Source organism: Phyllostomus discolor, chromosome 4 (assembly GCF_004126475.2).
Source record: "Phyllostomus discolor isolate MPI-MPIP mPhyDis1 chromosome 4, mPhyDis1.pri.v3, whole genome shotgun sequence".
Lineage (NCBI taxonomy): Eukaryota > Metazoa > Chordata > Mammalia > Chiroptera > Phyllostomidae > Phyllostomus > Phyllostomus discolor.
In genome coordinates this window covers 8,107,277-8,126,640 of record NC_040906.2, presented here as the reverse complement: position 1 = coordinate 8,126,640, position 19,364 = coordinate 8,107,277, and the positions used below count along the sequence as shown (strand labels likewise).

General features: G+C 40.5%; 1 protein-coding gene across 1 annotated transcript in view; it reads left to right on the top strand.

Annotated features, from left to right (window-relative positions):
• DAW1 (dynein assembly factor with WD repeats 1) overlaps positions 1 to 5,402 on the top strand; it is a 37,772-nt gene extending 32,370 nt beyond the window's left edge. The window contains exons 11-13 of the mRNA XM_028510599.2: positions 1,881 to 1,957; positions 2,617 to 2,779; positions 5,116 to 5,402. Of these exons, the coding sequence (XP_028366400.1) occupies positions 1,881 to 1,957; positions 2,617 to 2,779; positions 5,116 to 5,150 (275 nt within the window). The 3' untranslated portion in view covers positions 5,151 to 5,402. The remainder of the gene's footprint in view (positions 1 to 1,880; positions 1,958 to 2,616; positions 2,780 to 5,115) is intronic.
• Positions 5,403 to 19,364: the final 13,962 nt, after the last annotated feature.

The window sequence follows — 19,364 nt, the reverse complement described above, 5'->3', positions numbered from 1 at the left end:
CCGTATTTGCTGTTGGTGGGAATGCAGATTGGTGTTGCCACTGTGGAAAGCAGTGGACAATTTTTTTAAAAGTAACTACTTATTTTTTCATTTTTCTAACAGATTTTTGCCTTTAAAAAATCATCTCTTAACTATAAAATTAATCTGCTCTTTTCATTTTAAATATCATTCTCATTTATACAAAAACTCCATTCAATAAATGTATATATGGAGTACTTACTTTGTACCAGGAATTGTTTTAGAACCAAGGGGTATATCAGTAAACAAAAGAGACAGAAATGCCTGCTCTCATGGAGAGGGAAGCAATGACCAACACCACACATTTGTTTTATGTGAAATGTTAGAATATACAGAATGGGAGGAGTTGGTCAGTGCCGGGGGCGGGGTGGGTGGTGGTGGCGGGAAATAAGCAGGATTGGGGGTTAGGACACGAAAGAATGGGTAAGAATAAAATACAAGTTCAATTCTTCTAGGTTTGTTTTCCTTTGATTTGCTAGTTTTCCTAGGATTGATTCTATTCTTTTCTTGTGTGATTAGCTATTACTTAAAAAAAACTCGTTTTCTCTTTTGGTGTTGTGAGAGGTTTTGTGAACCTCTTCTCATTCTGTGTTTCCTGAGAAGTATCGATGTTTATACCAATCTTCTTTATTTATGTCTGGTCTTTGCTCCTCATTTCTTCCTTAAACTTGAATGTATCCGTGTAGTGAACTACCTCTTCACCTGCATCCCTGTCTCTGTGTTACCTTTATCTTCCTCACTGGAATTACGCTGAAGGCTTAATTTTCTGTCTTACTCATATTTCTATCTTTTAAAAAATTACAGTTTCAACGTTATCTTATTTCTATATTTTCTGAAGATTAAAAATGCCTTTGTGTTAATTTAGAGTATTGCTCCATGCAGAATACCCCCCTTTGTGTTATTAACAAACTTGTCAGACAAGTTGGTCACTTGCCTTTGAGGCTTTTGAAATGTCCCACTAAGTGGCAAGTTTTATATTTTTTATTATAGTCATTCTAAAATAGCAATTTTTATCACTTTGTCCACTTCCTCCTGAGTTGACATTGTCAGGAAGGCAAGTAATACTTTAAGATATTTTGCTTTTCTCTGAAAGAAAATTAAGTAATCAAAACACCCTATCCTTGCTAATTTTACCTGTATATAACACTGTGATTTGCAATAAGAAAGTATCCTTCACCTGGTCTGACAGAGTTTACCTTTTTTTCTGGTAACAATTGCATTACTGCTATTTTTCTCCTTTGTGCTTATTTAACTCTTCCATTCCTCAATTCTAAAGAAAAGTATACTTTTCCTTCTATTTATCTATACATCCATCCATCTGTCCGTCTGCCTACCCACACCGCATCTATTTATCGAGTGGCACTCCTGAGCTCTGTGGATACAACAGGGATGCAGGGAGAGATCATTCTCTCAGCTCTATCGGTTGAAAAGGGCTTCCTCATGCCTGTTCTTTGGTCACTGAGTGGCGGCCACTGTTCCTTCTCAGGGCCACTTGCACCTTCTTGTAACCTTAGGCTCATGTTTGGTGTATGATGCTAAGCTTTCTGCTTATTACAGCCCCAACCTACCAAGTCTTGTTTTCGTTCCCTCTTTTTCCTTTAAAATCTTTTTTTTCATTCTGAATTGGTGTCTCTTTGCCTTTTCTACCTTGGGACCCATGATCTCTTGCAAGAAGCTCTTACCCAAGTGGGACCAGCTTGCATTTACAGAATCAAGTGGCTGGCTCTCCTTGTGGGCAAGAAGGCAAAGCTAACAGCTGTGCCTCAGAGGGATAGGTATGTAGATAATGGGAGGCATGTGGTTCAAAGCTCTGTATTTCAGATAAAGTTATTTATATGAATATCCCCACTCCTCTCCAAAAGGAACAGCAAGAATTTTCAGTGCGGCCACAAGAAAATGCATTAGTAAATTGGAAGGTCATGAAGGTGAGATTTCAAAGGTGAGTTCCTTTCTCATTTGGAGCAATTTGTTTCCTTTCAAAAAATAGATAGCATGTTCAGTGTAAGTAGGTATATTGCCAGGCTACTAAAGTGTATCCAATTCTCTCCTTCTTTCTAGAAATCAATTTCCTAAAGACTTTATTTTTAAGTATGTCCTCAAGCTCAGAATAATAAGTGATTTCTAAAACTTTTCAGAAACCATAAACAGTGTTCCCCTCAGTCATTAGTAAACGATTTAATGAGCAGAAAGTACTTATTAAAGGTATTTAAGAAGTTGACTGAATGCTTGTCCTGGTGGTAGTGGACACACAAATTTATATTGTGCAAAGAAAACGTCATGTAGAAGTATCAAGTATTCTGTAAACTAGATGCAATTGAGGAAGTATTGCATGGAAATATTTAACACTGAAACAAAGTGGAATTTGTCTTTGTCCTTGGAATTGTGAGTGGGTAAGCAATAACATTTTTCTGTCTAGATTTTAATTTGCATGTATTAGTCCCTGCAATATCTTTCCCATCATGAAGGAACTGTTCTGGGTAAGAATAAATACCAGGCTGGGAAGGTGACAGGTGCTTAGTAATGTCCTGTTTTTGCTGGTTAAAAATGTGTTGGGAATCATCATGCAAATCTGTCACAGCATTTTCTTTCTCTTTGCAGATTTCTTTCAACCCCCAAGGGAACCGTCTTCTAACAGGCAGCTCGGACAAAACAGCAAGGATCTGGGATGCTCAGACTGGCCAGTGCCTCCAGGTGCTCGAGGGGCACACTGATGAGATCTTCTCATGTGCTTTCAACTATAAAGGCAACATCATCATTACAGGTGGGGAGACATAGACACCATAGACTTGGCTTTCATTTTCAAGTGGCGCATAGGGACCCTAAGCTGAATACAAAAGGAGTTCACCTCCATCCCTACCTCTCTTCCAGGGACCCTGGCTCATGTACATCTAGGGGTGCCCTATGTGCATTATTTAATTTTAGCTGCATCACAGAACCACAGGAGTGAGCCCTGCCACTGGCTGGAAGGCTTTGTGATTTTAAATTGTAGTTGCTCTATGCAAAGTAAGAATTTGGTAGCCTGCCTTGCTGGTTACTACATCTCCCCAGGTACTGTCGATCGGATGGTTAATATTCAGTTGATGTCAGTTACGTGTTAGGAGCTGAAACAAGTCAGGACCCTGGGTTCATCCCAGTTGGATTTTAGCTCATTAGAGATTTATTCTTTGAGTTAATTTGTGTTTTCCTTGCTCCTTTCCAAGCATAAGTTGTTGTCCCCTGCTAACATGCAAATACTTGGAGAAGAAAACACATATTGAGCATTTTTTAACCATTCACAATTTATTGTGAATTGATCATATTGACATTTGATAAGAACTGAATTGAGAATAGATTAGTGTAGATTGCGGAAAGGAGAGAAAAGTGACAAGAAGACCGTATAATGTGAGTGCGGTGCCCCTGGAGGAGACTTGGCAGGGGTGGGTGTTACAACAGTGTGGGGCCGGGACACCCTAAGAAGTCACTAAGACCCAGTGTGCCTAACTCAGTGACTCCCGATGTGCTGAGCAAATTTAAAAATTGCCTAACTATCTACTAAGTTCAATGTCCCACATGCACGTTTGGCTTTGTGTGCTGGCTGCTTCATAGTCATACAGCTTCAGGAGTGCTGTAAATAATCTCCCCTTTTGCCTTAAAATACCTCCCCCTTTCTTCTCAATTCTGAATAAATTCTAAAATTACAGATTACTTTCTTTGGGTTTATCATTTTCGAGGGTTACTGACATGTAGCTACTCCTAAGAGAGTACCACCAGAAGCCATATATTTTATCGTGAACAGCATGTTGAATCCGTTCCGGGGAAGAGGAAAGCGTGGGGGCTGTGATTAAAGGCACAGGATGCTCTCTGCAGGGGACTGCCGCCAAGGAGGGAAGAAGGAAGCCTGGCTGCATTGGCAGAGGACCAGCCTCTCCCAGTCCACGTGCCTCTGTGAGGCAGCTTTGCAACATCTCCCCCCTCAGCCACTTTTCATGAAGTCCCTGGAGAGCTTCAGGGAGGAACTCCCTTTGTCTGTGCCTTGTTTTAGTGCTGGCACTTTGGTTCCTGAGCTCTTTGAAAGGTGTTTTTATTTATTTAGTGCATCCCCAGGCAACAAGATGCCACTGGCCCACTGGGCGACAGGGCTTATCAGAAAGGGGGTGAAACGCTTGTCTTGCCAACAGCAGAGCCTTCTCTTTGTTTGAATTGATCTGCTCTCTCTGTTTGGCCGACCCCAGCGTCCACCGCACATGTTTTAGGGGACTGCCGAAGGCGAGGTGAAGAAGCACAAACCGGAAGGGAATCGGCCAGCATGGTCATTACATTTTTAAAGTGTAAGGTGCTTTTGGTGGAATGTGCAGTTTTCACAGGCTTTCCTCATCCACGTAGCCCTCACTTCTTATGTTGAGGGCATGTACCTGGTCTCTGGAGAAAACCACACTGGGACTGTCGTTTCCATAGGGGGAATGTGAGAGGTGACCCCTGGCAGAGGGGAGGGGTTGCTTTGGAAGACAGTGAGTCATAGTCGTGGGGAGAATAGGAAAGATGTAGGTTTTCCATTTTAACTGATGGTGAGAAACATCTATTAACATTTGGATCTGCTCTAAAGTGAAATGCATTATCTTCTCATGTGCGAACACCGGGACCTGGAGATGTTCACGTTTGCTGTATTTCTGCCTGGTGGTGATGCTTGGCGGGGGGGGGGGGGGGAACAGAGGGAACAGCAGAGAAGGATGGCTGATGCAGTTGCAATCCCAGGTCCTCTGCAATTTTAGCCTACTATGGATCTTACTGGTGTGAGTAGGACGTGAACTTGTACATTTTAGGACTGACAGAATCATGAGAGGGAGGGGGAGACAGAGTGTGTGAGAGAGAGAGGGAGAGAGGAAGGAAGAAAAGAAAAGAAAAAAGAAAAGAAAAGAAAAAGAAAAGAAAAAGAAAGAAAAAGGGAAAAAGATTCCCATTCCCCAGATACCTGATCTCAGTGCCTCAGGAGCTTGGTGGGTAGGTGGGCACATGTAGCACACTGAAAATCAACAGTGACCCCGAAAATGTCAACTTGTGTAAAGAGAGAGTGAAGTGAATAAAAAAGAAAAAATAACTTGGTGACATTTGTCTTAATAGGCAGCAAGGATAATACGTGCAGGATATGGCGCTGACTGGAGAGAGCCAGCCGACAAGCACGCTTGCTCGCAGTGGGAACAGGATCCAGAGCTTCCCAGATGGCGCCCGCGCTGTGTTGATATTTCCCGCATTCTCTTTTCCCGTGAGTCAACTGTTTATACACTGTCCTTAGCTTCACAGATATGACTATTAAAACTGGAGAAGTTGTGTCATTTCTTGGTATCATTTGCTAGAGATGACAGGAAACAGCCTGCTGTTTGGAAAATGTCACTAGTAATTTCAGTTTTGTTTTATTTTTTAATAGCATCATGACACTAATAAATGAAACCAGAGTACTTTAACAGTGTGTCTCCTAGATTCCACTTTGAAGGGTGTTATGTAGATTTCTGCTGAATAAAGATTTTGGAGAAATTCTGTGTGAATTGTATGTATTTATAATGTGTTTTTAAGGGGGACAGTTATGTTAAATATGTGATTAGAAGTTTCATTATTTAGTTAGTTATTTTACTTTTTTCAGCTAAGAATGAGAAAGGAAGCTGGAATAGAAGGTTAATTTTTCTTCTCACATTCAAGAATATGTTTCCTCTACCCACCCTCCCCCAAAAGGTGAGGACCTACACTCTAAGATTAAGGCAACATGTAGAGAAAATCAAGTGAGTCTCACTTAATAACAAATATATTCTGGATTCACAGTGGGCTGAAGAAAGTGTAGGCAGGTTTATTTATAAGGGAGAGTTAAACAGAATAGACACTCAGACGACTGAATTATGAAATCTAGGTGGAAAACCATCGCTGTACTAGGGGAAATAACCAAACACCAGTGTGACTGCAGCTGAGACACTAGAAATGTTTTATAAAAGGCTGTATTATGTAAAAGTGCCACATATTACAAGTTAATGTTTATATACATGTTGCAAATTAAGTTGAAGGAAAAAAAACACAAGATAAAACCAGTGATGCCTGAAGCCAGAGCAAGAAAACCTTACAGAATTATTTTCTAGTACTAAAAATAGTAGTCATTGTGGTTTATCGTGCATCAGACATTGGCCAACCATATAGTAGATAATCTCATTTGATCCCCCCAGCAACTGTTCCAAAGCAGGTGATCGTCCTGATTTTAGAGGGAGGAAGGTGAGTTGCAGCAAAGATAAATAGGGCATCTAGATATTAGGAGGTTGAACTCCAAAACACTGTATTCTTAAGTGAATGAGGTTTGATTATGGCAGGAGAGTATCAGATCTATCAGTAGGAAGGTTGGGGGAAAGAATCACCTTTCAGATCATCTGTGTACATCTAACCCTCAAGAAGAAGAAAAATAAAACAGAAGCAAAGCGAACAAAATTTCTGGGCGGCTGCTGGAAGGAGGCAGTTCAGAGATGGGAGGACAAGGAGAGCCTGGGTTCGAGGACACTAGACCGAAGTTTAGCTACTTCTTTTAAAGCTCTAAAGAAGCAGCAGATACGGGCTCTTCCTCTCTAACTCTCTGATGGCTTTGGGGAAAGGAGTGACACCATTTGGTTTCATCACTCCAAATGGTCAGCTAATTGTGGTTATAGAGATCATCCAGTGCCTTCAGACCAGTTTAGGTATAGGAAGCCCCGGCCAGAAAAAGACTTGGTCCTCTGATTTCCATGTATTGAAGAATTTCTAAATACATTATTTATGAATGTTTCCAGGCATCACAACCTACTTAAAAATAAGTGTTTAAATGCCTAAAATCATAAGAAAAGCTATATACTCTTCCGTGTTGGTTCTCAGCCTACAGATAGTGATGCTATTGGCTAGGAGGCCCTCACCTGGGCCTATTACTGCTGTGGCTGCCCCCAGAGGCATGTCCCCACCTGGAGCTAATGTCATGGCTGGCCCGGCCCTTGTGGTTCTTACTACAATCACAAGATGCACCTCAGCAACAACCATCAGGGAGAGAGAGAGAGGGTGTGCAGACTTGGGCGTCTGCCTTTGTTACGGGCAAGGGCGGGGTGCCTGGGGTTTCCTGGGAAGTGGTGCGCAGTCAGGGAAATGCGGTGTTACTCAGGCAGTGAGTTCTCCAGGTTGCCCCAAAGGGAAACTTCACGGGTGGGTGAGCCCTGGCTTCCTACGTGGTTGTCTAGCTAGTAGCTGCTGGGTCACGTAGCTGGCAGGGTTTATTCGAGATGGATGTCTTTGAAATGGATGCCTCAGCAATCCAAAGCTTAATGTCATGCACTTCCACTGCAATAAAAAAGCTTATTGTCAGGCACTTACACTACATACGCCTATTTCATTTCCACCTGAGGTACTGTAGGGTTTAATGATGTGTGTGGGCTCTGGAGTCAGATTGCCTGGATGTACGCATCGTATGTTCTGTTTCCAAACTCTTAACTGTTGGCAAGTTACCTTTGCAATCTGTCTCAGTGTTCTCATCTGGAGAGTGGTAATAATAATAGTTCTTGTTTTGAGAGCTCTTTCTGGCACATCACAAGCGTGGTGGTAAGTGCCTGCTATTATGCTTATGCTCAATAGTTAGCAGTCATCCTTTAAAAATTGTGTGTCATATACAGACAAAAACTTCAGGAAGGAGCATGGTGTGATTCACTCATAAATCACGGTTGAAATATAACTCACTTCATTTATTGTAGTTCTCTTGGGAAGAATTGTAAGTTGAGTTTTTATCAATTGAATGAATATTGAAGAGCCCTGGAAAAATCTTCTTTTAAAGGTTCTCTGTTGAACAGAGGAGCTGAGATGTAAGATCATCACTATAGGAGATTATGGTCTAAGCCATCTCCATATATTTTGATTTCATGTGGGATTTATGAAAGTAGATCAATTGTCATAAAAATAAGATATCTTTTTTTTAACAGTTTTTATCTAAAACAATAGTAGCTTGTGATTATGCTTAAAGGCAAAATAAATGCATCCTGAGCTAAACAATGTTTTTATACCTGTAAATCTTATATTACATTTAAAAACATATCAGTAATCTTCTCATTGAAATTACAAGTAAATTTATTATCTTATGTTTTTTTCCACTGCTGCTGTTACTCTAAAAATAATTTATCTTTTTGGATCTCCAAAGGGATGAAATTTGAAGTGAAAAAAAGCAATTAAGGTATTTAAATACAGTTCTCAAACACAAGGAAATATACACTGAGTCAAAATACCTACAATCATTTTAGCTGTCTTACCATGATTATTTTATGTTTTTTGTTTCTTTCAACTTTTAAACTCTATCTTGGTTAGGATGTTTTGGGTGGCAAGTAGCAAAGGGCAATTAGAACAAGGTCAGGTCAGCCCCAAAGTCGCCTGTTCGCAGGCAGGATGAGTCAAGCACCTGGAGCGTGGGCATCTGCTTTCTGCCGTTCTTGCCCGCATCTGTCCTGTGTCTCCTCCCCAGGTGCAAGACGATGGGCACGACGTTCTTAGTTTAAGTAGCTTGACTTCTCTTCTAATCTCATCAAGTTCAGAAGAGAACATCTTGCCCCCCGCCCTATTACCATCCGCCCTAGCATTGTAGCAGTTTTAGTCCTGCTGACAGTGGAGTCACCCGTCACTTTTCCACCCTTATTTCCTCCATCTCCCCACCGAATCATCAACATTTTCCTTCATTAAGAAACAAATTTCAGCTAGCCAATCTTATTGCCCTTTTAATCTATAATTCCATTACTTCCCTTCCACACTAAAATCCGAATCTTCTAGTTAATTTCCTTGCTTTCTTTGCCCTATCGGATTATTTTTTCCTGAAATATAAAGAAAAATATCTCCAAATATTTACATATTTTACAGTTTACAAGGCTTGTATAACTTTTTTTATTTATTAAAAGAAATAAAATAAAGATGATTAGATCCCTAATTTGGAGGTGATGAAACATGTTTGGGAAAAGGAGGGTGGCTTGCCCTGGCTGTAACCAAAGGGTTGCCAGTTCAGTTCCATCAGGGTGCACGCTGGGGCTATGGACTCGTTCGGGGTGTGTGCAGGAGGCAGCCACTTGGTGTTTTTCTTTCACATCAATGTTTCTTTCTCTCTGCCTTCCCATCTCTCTTGAATGAGGATAAAATAAACCTTAAAAAATTGGAGTGTGGCTTGCTCGACACCATTTGGCCAATAGGTGGCCAGACATGAGCTCAAACCTAGAGAGGCTGTTGTCCTACAAATAGCCCAATGAGACTATTAAATAGTGAGGCACTGTGTATGAGTTTTCCCACGTGGTTGTGGATTGACATGTATGGCTCTTTTCTTTTTTCTTTTTTGCCCAAATTTATTTTTCATCTCTTGATAAATAAGTTTAAAAAAAATAAACATTACAAAACATGGTGATTTTTCCCCAGTTAATAAGAGTTTGAGTTTGGATCTTTATTTTGCATATAATTTTTTTTTTGTAATTGAGTCCCAGTTCCAAATGGCCTGATAATTCTAAATTCACTCTTATGCCAGCAACAATATTGTAACAGATTAGAAATATTTCCTCTAGACATTACAGAAACTAAATGAATAATTAAAAATAATGTCTTTTGGAAATGTAAAGGCGCAAATGCTTAGATTCATTTTTTAAAAAAGATTTCATTTGTTTTTTCTTTTAGAGAGAGGGGAAGGGAAGAAGAAGAAAGGGAGAGAAATATCAATGTGTGGTTGCCTCTCACGCGCCCCCCACTGGAGACCTGACCCACAACCCAGGCATGTGCCCTGACTGGGAATCAAACCAGCAACCCTTTGGTTCGCAGGCCTGTACTCAATCCCCTGAGCTACACTAGCCAGGGCCAAATGCTTATGTTCTTATTGTTCACACTTACACAGTGAAAAGGTAGATATAATAATTACCTAGGAGCTCCTTTTGGTAATAGAAAGGCTTGCATGAGATAAAAAAACAAAGCTGCCCATTCTCAACTCGAAATTTTTCTCCTCTGTAACAATTGCCACAGTTAGATGAAACTGGGCTCCACTCATTATTACTATGGAATTCATTTCATAAATGCAGGTGTTAGAGTCACTCTTTCCAAGACAAACACTCTTGCTAAGACAGTGGGAAAAAGACAAAGTCATATGTGTGTAAAACAGGGCTCCCTGTATATTAAAATATGTATTTGTTTAATTGCTTAGTAAAGTGGTCTAATCTTAACATCTTTATATGAAACAAAGAATCTGAAAAAAAGGCTTAGAAAATGTAGAGCAAAAGAGACCACAAGAAAAAGTCAAAATACTCATCACATTAAGTAAATTGAGTTAATTTTGTTTAATGAAATTGATGCTTTATTAGATTAATATAATTAATGAATTATCACTATATGGATTTTCACCTCTGATTTATATAACTGCATTTATTTTTTAAAATATATTTTATTGATTATTCTATTACAATTGTCCCATTTCCCCCCTTTATTCCCCTCCACCCTGCACACCCCCTCCCATCCTCATTCCCCCCTTAGTTCATGTCCATGGGTCACACATACAAGTTCTTTTACTTCTCCAATTCCTATCCTATCCTTAACCTCTCCCTCTCTAGTTTCTACCTACCGTTATGCTACTTATTCCCTGTACCTTTCCCCCCACTCCACCCCCCTCCCCTTCCCTACTGATAACCCTCCATGTGATCTCCATTTCTGTGATTCTGTTCCTGTTCTAGTTGTTTCCTTAGTTCATTTTTTTAGGTTCAGTTGTTGATAGTTATGAGTTTGTTCATTTTACTGTTCATATTTTTGGTCTGCTTCTTTTTCATAGATAAGTCCCTTTAACATTTCCTATAATAAGGGCTTGGTGATGATGAACTCCTTGAACTTGACCTTATCTGGGAAGCACTTTACCTGCCTTTCCATTCTAAATGATAGCTTTGCTGAACAGAGTAATCTTGGATGTAGGTCCTTGCCTTTCATGACTTTGAATACTTCTTTCCAGACCCTTCTTTCCTGTAAGGTTTCTTTTGAGAAATCAGCTGATAGTCTTATGGGAACTCCTTTGTAGGTAACTGCCTCCTTTTCTTTTGTACTTTCAAGATTCTCTCCTTCTCTTTAATCTTGAGAAATCTAATTATGATGTGCCTTGGTGTGCACTTCCTTGGGTCCAAGCTCTTTGGGACTCCTGAGCTTCCTTGACTTCCTGGAAGTCAATTTCCTTTGCCAGATTGGGGAAGTTCCCCTTCATTATTTTTTCAAATAAGTTTTCAATTTCTTGCTCTTCCTTTTCTCCTTCTGGCACCCCTATGATGAGGATGCTGGAACATTTAAAGTTCTCCTGGAGCTTCCTAAGTCTCTCCTCATTTTTTTGAATTCTTGTTTTTCATTCTGTTCTGGTTGAATGTTTCTTTCTTTCTTCTGGTCCAGCCATTGATTTGAGTCTTGGTTTCCTTCCTGTCATTGTTGGTTCCTTGTACATTTTCCTTTATTTCACTTTTCATAGGCTTTGCTTTTTCTTCTATTTTGCAACCATACTCAACCATTTCTGTGAGCATCCTGATTACCAGTGTTTTGAACTGTGCATCAGATAGGTTGGCTATCTCTTCATTACTTAGTTGTATTTTTCCTGGAGCTTTGATCAGTTCTTTCATTTGGGCCATTTTTTTTTTGGTCTCAGTATGCCTATTATGTAGTAAGGGGTGGGGCCTTATTTGCCAGGGAGGGGCAACCCACATTACTGCATTGTGTTGCTGTAAATGGGGGAGTGGTTTAAGAGGGAACAATGCCACTTGCTTGGCTATTGGCCTTCTTTCAGCCACTTCCATTACTACCAACAAGAAAATTGGGCCCTTCTGGTGCTGATTCCCAGGTGGGTGGGTTTGTGTATATTCTAGAACCCTATGGGTCTCTTTAATGAACTCTCCTGTGAGGCTGGGAGTTTCTTCCACCCCCGCAACCCCCACAGGTTTTTCCAGTCAGAGGTTTGAGGCTTTATTTCCCTGTACTGGAACCTGCCGTTGCATGGTCTGTCCTGCTCCCCACTTGTTCCTCCCTGTTTATATGCACGCAAATGTGGGACCACCTGCTCTGCCAGCCACCACGTCACCCTCTCCACCAGCCACCGTCTTGCCTGCCCTGGTCCTCCTTCCACCACCTTGCCACAAACCCTCTCTGCCTGGCGACCCGTCTCTGCCCCTCCTACAGGTCTGGATGAATGTTTCTTCTTTAACTCCTTGGTTGTCAGATTTCCATACAGTTCAGTTTTCTGGCAGTTCTGGTTGTTTTTTTTTGTTTGTTTGTTTTGGTTTTATATTTGTGGTTCTTCTTTTGGTTGTTTGAGGAAGCACAGTGTATCTACCTATGCCTCCATGTTGGTGGAAAGTGACTTATATAACTGCATTTCTGACTCTGGATATTTCTCTAATGGTCAGTATTTATTTACAATGGATTTCATTTTTAAATGCAATTTGTTATTTCTGAGGTAGGTGATCAGTTTTCTTGGTTTTCACAGCATGATACTTAGTGTTTACCTTTTAGAAGCATATTATTTAGAGAAAAACCAAACATTGACTTCATTGGGGAAAAGACAGAAGCCATAAAGGTATTGGTATTGATTCATTGGGTATATTTGAGGTTGGATTACAAACTTTCAACAATTATTATTTCTGAGACACTATGCTAGGAACTGTGTTTATAAGCAATTTAAGTTTTTAGTGGAAAAGTAGACTATGGAAGTTTGGGAGTTTCTTTTTTTTTCCTTCCAAAATTAAGAGTATATTTTTGAGAACACCAGTTAGTTTCTGAAGTTTAGTATAATAACTAATGTAATTGACATCTTGGACATAAGAAATAAAATCTGAACGATGAAGTAATTGAATCCTGATGGGAAAAACACTCTCTCATTATGGCATAAAATATGGCTCAGAAAGGGAGGTTTGAAGTTGGTATTTGATGCTTTTAAAATTATAAGACCCAGAAGTTCTCAAAAAGTTTTTTCTTAAAAATTCATCATTTTATGCTTTCCACCATTGCTTGGGTTATACGAGAGTATGCTTTTATTAGGAATGCCACTATGAGCACCACGCTCATCTTTTAGGTAAACCCAGTGGGAGCACACAGGCTTCTGAGATCAATGATAATAAATGGGAGATTTCATCTTTGAGTTGAGATTTCATCTTGGAGCCTTTTACTAAACCCTTTTACTGCTCTCTCACATCTTATTTTCTCTGAAATGCCCTGGTTTTTATAAGAAATGTCAGGATGGATATTGACTTAAAATATGGAGAAGAGTTGATAAAGTTGAGTGTGTGTTTATATGAATGTGTGGTAGGGGTCCTTTTTGAATTACATGCATCAAAGCAAAACCATCATTATCTCTCTAAATTTTCTTTTGAGTTTGGAGTTTTAGGTTTATTATCTAGAACTTGGTGAGTTTATGACAACTTGTGGGCATGCAAGAGATGGGAATCCTGAACAGTTATATAGAAATTGTAAGTGCAATGAAGGCAAGGACTGATGCTTATTTTACTTTTTGAAAAATGTTGGATGCATCTCTTTGAACGAAGTTGCCATTGCTACTACTTTCTGCTTTGGGGTCTTAGTCAGGTAACTACCACAACAGATCAGATATTTGTGTGTTTTTTTTGAACAATGAAGAACACACTTTTTATTGCTCCTAGTAATGAAAACTAGAATATGCTGCATGCCCAGGCTAGAGAACACATGAACACCTGGGGCAAGTGTTAGTGAGAGAGGGAGGGGAGAGGGAGAGAGGGAGAGAGGGAGAGAGGGAAAAAGCAGGAGAAAGCAAGAGCGAGCACCAGTGAGCTTTTTTTGTTTCCCTGGGATTATAATTAGGAGCTTTTTCAAAATAACCAATCAACTTCCTAGCCTTTTGTGGGCTTTTGATTGGTCTAGCTCCCAACTAATCCCTCCTTTCCCCAGGCTAGACTGACAGGCCTCTTTTGGTTAAGCACCTCTCTGTGCATTCCCCAACAATCTGGTAGAGGAGGGGGAAAGAGAGGAGTGTTAATCCCCTCGGTGGAGGAAACTGTAATCCCCTGGGGTGTGAAGCTATAGCTTCTTGGCTAGGCAAGCAGGCTTATGCCCTCCAGTTTATTAAGCTCAATGTCTAATTCTCTTTCCTCTCTTATTAATGATTAGCTAACTACGTATAGTAACATTGCTCCTCACCCCCACCCCAAACACCTTAGGCTTTGCAATCTTACAAGTGTTAATGGATGAAGGTTTCATCTTCTGTAGCTGCTTCTTGCCATCAAAGGGGCATAGTCCTGCCTGTCCCAAAGCCCAGAGGGTCTTATCTGCCAAAAGTGAAAAAACAAAAAGCAAATAAGCTTGCACGTCTTTGTTTTTACTTGTCCTCATTTCTCAGCAGGTGGCAGTGTTTATCTTTTGGCAAAAACAGTCTTGCTGCTTCTTACAGCTACAAATGAAGGGTATAAAGAGTAAACTATTTTGTAGCCTTCACAGATCAGGGTTTTGTGAGGATATATAACAATGATCAGCGGGATAGCTTAAAGCTTAGGACCAGCTTGACGTATTTGGGGCAAATGACATATCTCATTAACTCTGATACACTGTAGGGACATTTTTTCCATCTCTTTATGAGGACACAAACCAGTAAGGATGAAATAGTTCTATTTTTCTGTACAGATCCCTCTGTGGGAATCAATTATAAGTATTTATTTTATAATGATTCGGTACATCCGGAATCCAACATTCAGTTATGTCTTTCAAAATTAATACTTGATTAGAGTGTGACATGGATTCCTTTTCATGTTTTAATAAAGTTTATTATAATTTCAGTGGGTTGAGAGGAATTGAGAGTACTTTGAATTGGATTATTTTAACATAACTGTAAATCAAAAGGATCAAACTGATTTGTGTTAGATCATTAAAGACAAAGGTAAGTCTGAAACCAAATTTGTAAGGACTCCTTATTTATAAACGTGTCAAGGGAAACCATCCACTGTCACTTTCACTGCAGCAGGTGTTCAAGGTGTTAAAGACAAGTCAGTTTCACAGAGTAAAAAGATGTAATATTGAGATAGTCTCTGATTGCCAAGTGTTCTATTAAGGGGGAAATGGAGCAACTTTCTAATTGGTCTTCATACACTTATGGCAGCCCTTGGTTGGTGGCAAGGGAGCAACAAGCCGTTTGAGCCATTTCAAAAAGAAAAAAAAGATTGTTCAATGTTGTAGGTTTTCTATTGTAGCCATTCCCTGGGACAATTGTTTGGGGGTTCATTGGGTGCTTTGTTGCCATTAAAGTGCCATAATGATCTTTATCTGGGGGAGAGTGCCTGCCGTGGCAGCCACTCATGAGTGACAAAGTTTGCCTACTAACAACATGGACTCAGGACTCAGAATACCTGTGTTAATATGCTGCTCAACCACTTCTTGGTTGTGGGACCTTGAGAATTCAAACACTCCTTGACTCAGTCTTCTCATCTATAAATTGGACTAATAATAATAGAGTGAGGTTTGAGAAATTCATAAAGAGTCTAATACATCATAAGCAATGAACAGGTAACTAATATTACTTGTGGACACTGCTTAATGATTTGGAGTCAAAGAATTTAAGAGAAAAACTTTGCACATTCAATGTAAATTTTCTCGTTAATTACTGTGGCTTGAGGTATCCGTGCAAATCGACATCAAACCCTTCCAATCCACCTTCTCCTGGGAAACTGAAAGAGAGTGAAATAAACTCAGTCAATATTTTCAGCACTTACCTCTCATAAATTCTTAGGGATTCGAGCATTGGAATAAAATTTCGGTTCAGCTTAATAAACATGTGCTCATGGTTCTGAATCTGCCCAGATTTCGGATTCCCCCTTTACAGCCTCTGGACGTCTGAGGAAAGCCTGCCCAGCCTACACAGCCATCAAAATCACTGTCAATGACAAGGAAGGTGCAAATATCGCCAAGCGAAATTTCAACATTCTTCCTGAAACCCCCTTTTCAGTACTCGAGAAGATATTTACATTAGAAAAATCAGAGGAAATTTGTCAACTGCTTTAAAAAATATCTTAAAGGTGGAAATATTCCTCAGGGTGTCCTGATGGGTCTGTTAAAATTTCAGTGATTCCTACAAATTGGAAGAGTTGACAAATGCCCTCAGATTTGAATTTTGATGACAGTGTCAATCAAAGAAGCCAGTGCCCTTTTATAAAAATGGTCACTGACACACCTCCCCTGGGCAGTTCCAGGGTGTCACCCTGTACTGTTTTTGGAGTGGGCATATGCCAAATGTGTGATGATCCCCTGGGAATCTTCTGAGATACGGTTTCTGGTTCACTATCTTTCTTCATTTACACACACTATTTGTAGATATATCTCAGACACATCCTCTTGCCATTCATTACGGAGATAGTAATTCAAAGAGGAATACCTGAATTTTTGCTCCATGTAGATGTGGATTTACCTATTTTCCCAGAGCAGTGCATATTCCTGAAGTGAAGGATGATGCTGGGCATTTTCCCCCAGGCCAGAAGGAAGTTGCCTTCTAGACATGCCTGAGGCAAAAGGACATGTACATTTTTTTTTTCTTAGCCAGAAAATCTCCAGCAGGTACTAGAGTAGCTGTTACAGTTATTAACTATTGGCTTATTACCATGAGCAAATCATTAGGTTGCTTCATATGAAATTGCTAAATCTGACAAATTTGGGTCCACAAAAACTAAACTTTATCTGGCTCGACCCAATATATTGCTGTGTATGTGCAGGGTGAGATTTTTTTTTTTTTTTTGTCCAGGCTTGTCCTCAAACAGATCTTGAAGGTGGCCCCCTCCCCACCCCTGCACACTGGTGCTTTCCTCCCGCAGGGGGCAGATGGCAGGATTCAAACGTGGGCTGGTGGTCCTGGAGTCACTTCGTGATCCCGGGAGAGAAAACCCACTTACCATGGCGTGTGACAGAGAGCTCGGACTTTGGAATAGGACAGTGCTCAGCTCGTTGTCCTGTTGTTACAAACAAGTCACTTCACTTTTCCGAGTCTGTTTCCTTATCTACAGAATGGAAATACAATACTAGGATGCAATGAGGTGATACACAGAAGAAAAACCAGCTCACAAGGTCTGCCTGTGGTGTGGTTGGCAGCACCTAACAATGTTCTTGACCTGCCATTTCTCCCTTGAGAATGCACCATTTCAAGGCTGGAATCAGGGCTGTCTCGTGTGATGAAGAGACGATCTCGCGTGACCTGCCCTTCCGGACGTGACAAGGGCAGCTGCTCGGTCTTTTTGGCGGTGGTGTGCCCACACTGCAGCCCGAGCCTGCCCTGCCCAGATATGCTGCTTGGCCACGCACGCAGGTTTTACCGACTCCCTTGGGGAGAGCAAGTGGCCTGTGCTTAGAACAGCATCAGCTGCTTTCCTAAGTATTTGGGCTAATGCTCAACTCTAATTAAGCCTTAATGAAATTTGCTTCAGCACTGGCTATAGGTAAGCACTTTGTTTCAGACCATCTTTTAAATATGTATAAGGTATTTTTAGGTTTGCTTTGAAGGAGAGCGATAAAAATAGAACAATATGAATATACATGTATCTCAAGCAAGTCTCTTTAGCGAGAAGTCAGTTGCTGAAAAAATAAACATTATATGTTATAGATAAATTATTGGTAAATGAATCGTGTTAGCAGGCTTCACCTTGAATTTTGAACAGCTCACTGAGGTAAGAATGTCATATCATATCAGACGTTCACATAATCCACTGCCTAAAGAAGTTCAAGTTTCCCATTGTTGTATTTCAGGGCATCGGTGAGGGGATCCTAACCTGCATTTCTGGTCTAATCTTTCCTCCTCCCCTATATCCCATATGTTATGGGCTGAACTGTGCTCTCCCAAAATTTACATGGTGAGAAGTCTTAGTCCATTTCAGGATGTGAATGGAATGTAATTGCCTTTCTAGATGAGGCCTTTAAAGAAGTGATTAAGATCTTTAGACTGGTTCCTAAGCCAAGCTGACTGATATCCAAAGAGGAAATTTGAACACACAAAGAGACACCAGGGAGGTGTGTGCACACAGAGGAAAAAAAAAAAACCTGTGAGGACAGAGCAAGAAGTTAGCCATCTGCCAGCCAAGGAGAAGCCTCAAAAGAAACCAAATGAGTCAACAGTTTGATCTTGGACTTCTGGCCTCCAGAATGGTGAGAAATAAACTTCTGTAGCTTAAGCCACTCTGTGTTGTTTTGGTATGGAAGCCCAAACAGACTGACACAGCACACTAGCCCATTCATCAGCTCTCAGATACGTGCCAGGCTTTCCTTTCTCTGGGGTTGTGCTTTTACCTACCGTCTCAGCCCATTGGGCCACCATACCTGAATACTATAGACTGTGTGGCTTATACATAATAGAACTTTATTTCTCACATTTCTAGGGGCTGGGAAGTCTAAGACCAAAGTGCCAGCAGATTTAGTGCCTCATGAGAGCCATATTATGGATTCATAGACAGTTATTTTCTTGCTGTGTCCTCATACAGTGGAAGGGGTAAGGGAGCTCTTTGGGTCTCTTTTATAAGGTCGCTGATCTCATTCATGAGGGCGCCATCCTCATGACATAATCACCTTCCACTGTCCCCCACTTCCTAATACCATCCTCTTGTGTGTTAGTTTTTAAGATATGAATTTTGAAGGAACACAAACACTTAATTTATAGCACCTGCACACCCCAAGATTTTTTTTCCTGTATCTCTAGCTGGGCATACCCCACCCCCAACTGCCCCCCTGCCAATGGTTTACAATTTACCACAGACTTTTATTCTTGAACTCTTCTTTGTCTCTCCTACCCACACTCACCCTTTCAAAGTAGAAAAAATTCATTCATCACTGCCTTTTATAATTTTTAATCATGTTCTTTTTGAAAATAATAATAAACTAGGGGTTAAGGGACTTGAACTGGTGATGAAAAAGACTGTGGGGTCTTTGGATATAATTTGGTTTATTTTTAGAATGAAAAAGATTCATGTCTAATTTTGGTCTGAAGAGATGGTTCTTATGGAGAAAGAAAGGTTGAAGAATGAGAAGAAAACTGGTCTTTGCTGGAACCAGGTGTTCAAGGTGTTCAGGGAGACAGAAGAGTTTGTTACAGAGGAGACAAAGGAAAGGTTGGTATTGAAAGGAGAAGCATGGATTGAGCGCGGGCTGCGGACCAAAGCATCGCAGGTTCGATTCCCAGTCAGGGCACATGCCTGGGTTGCAGGCCATGGCCCCCAGCAACCACACATTGATGTTTCACTCTCTCTCTCTCTCCTTCTCCTTCCCTTCCCTCTCTGAAAATAAATAAATGAAATCTTTTAAAAATCATTCTCTTTAAAAAAAAAAGAAAGGAGAAGCAGCTCATAATCCGGGACTGGAGGGGAGGA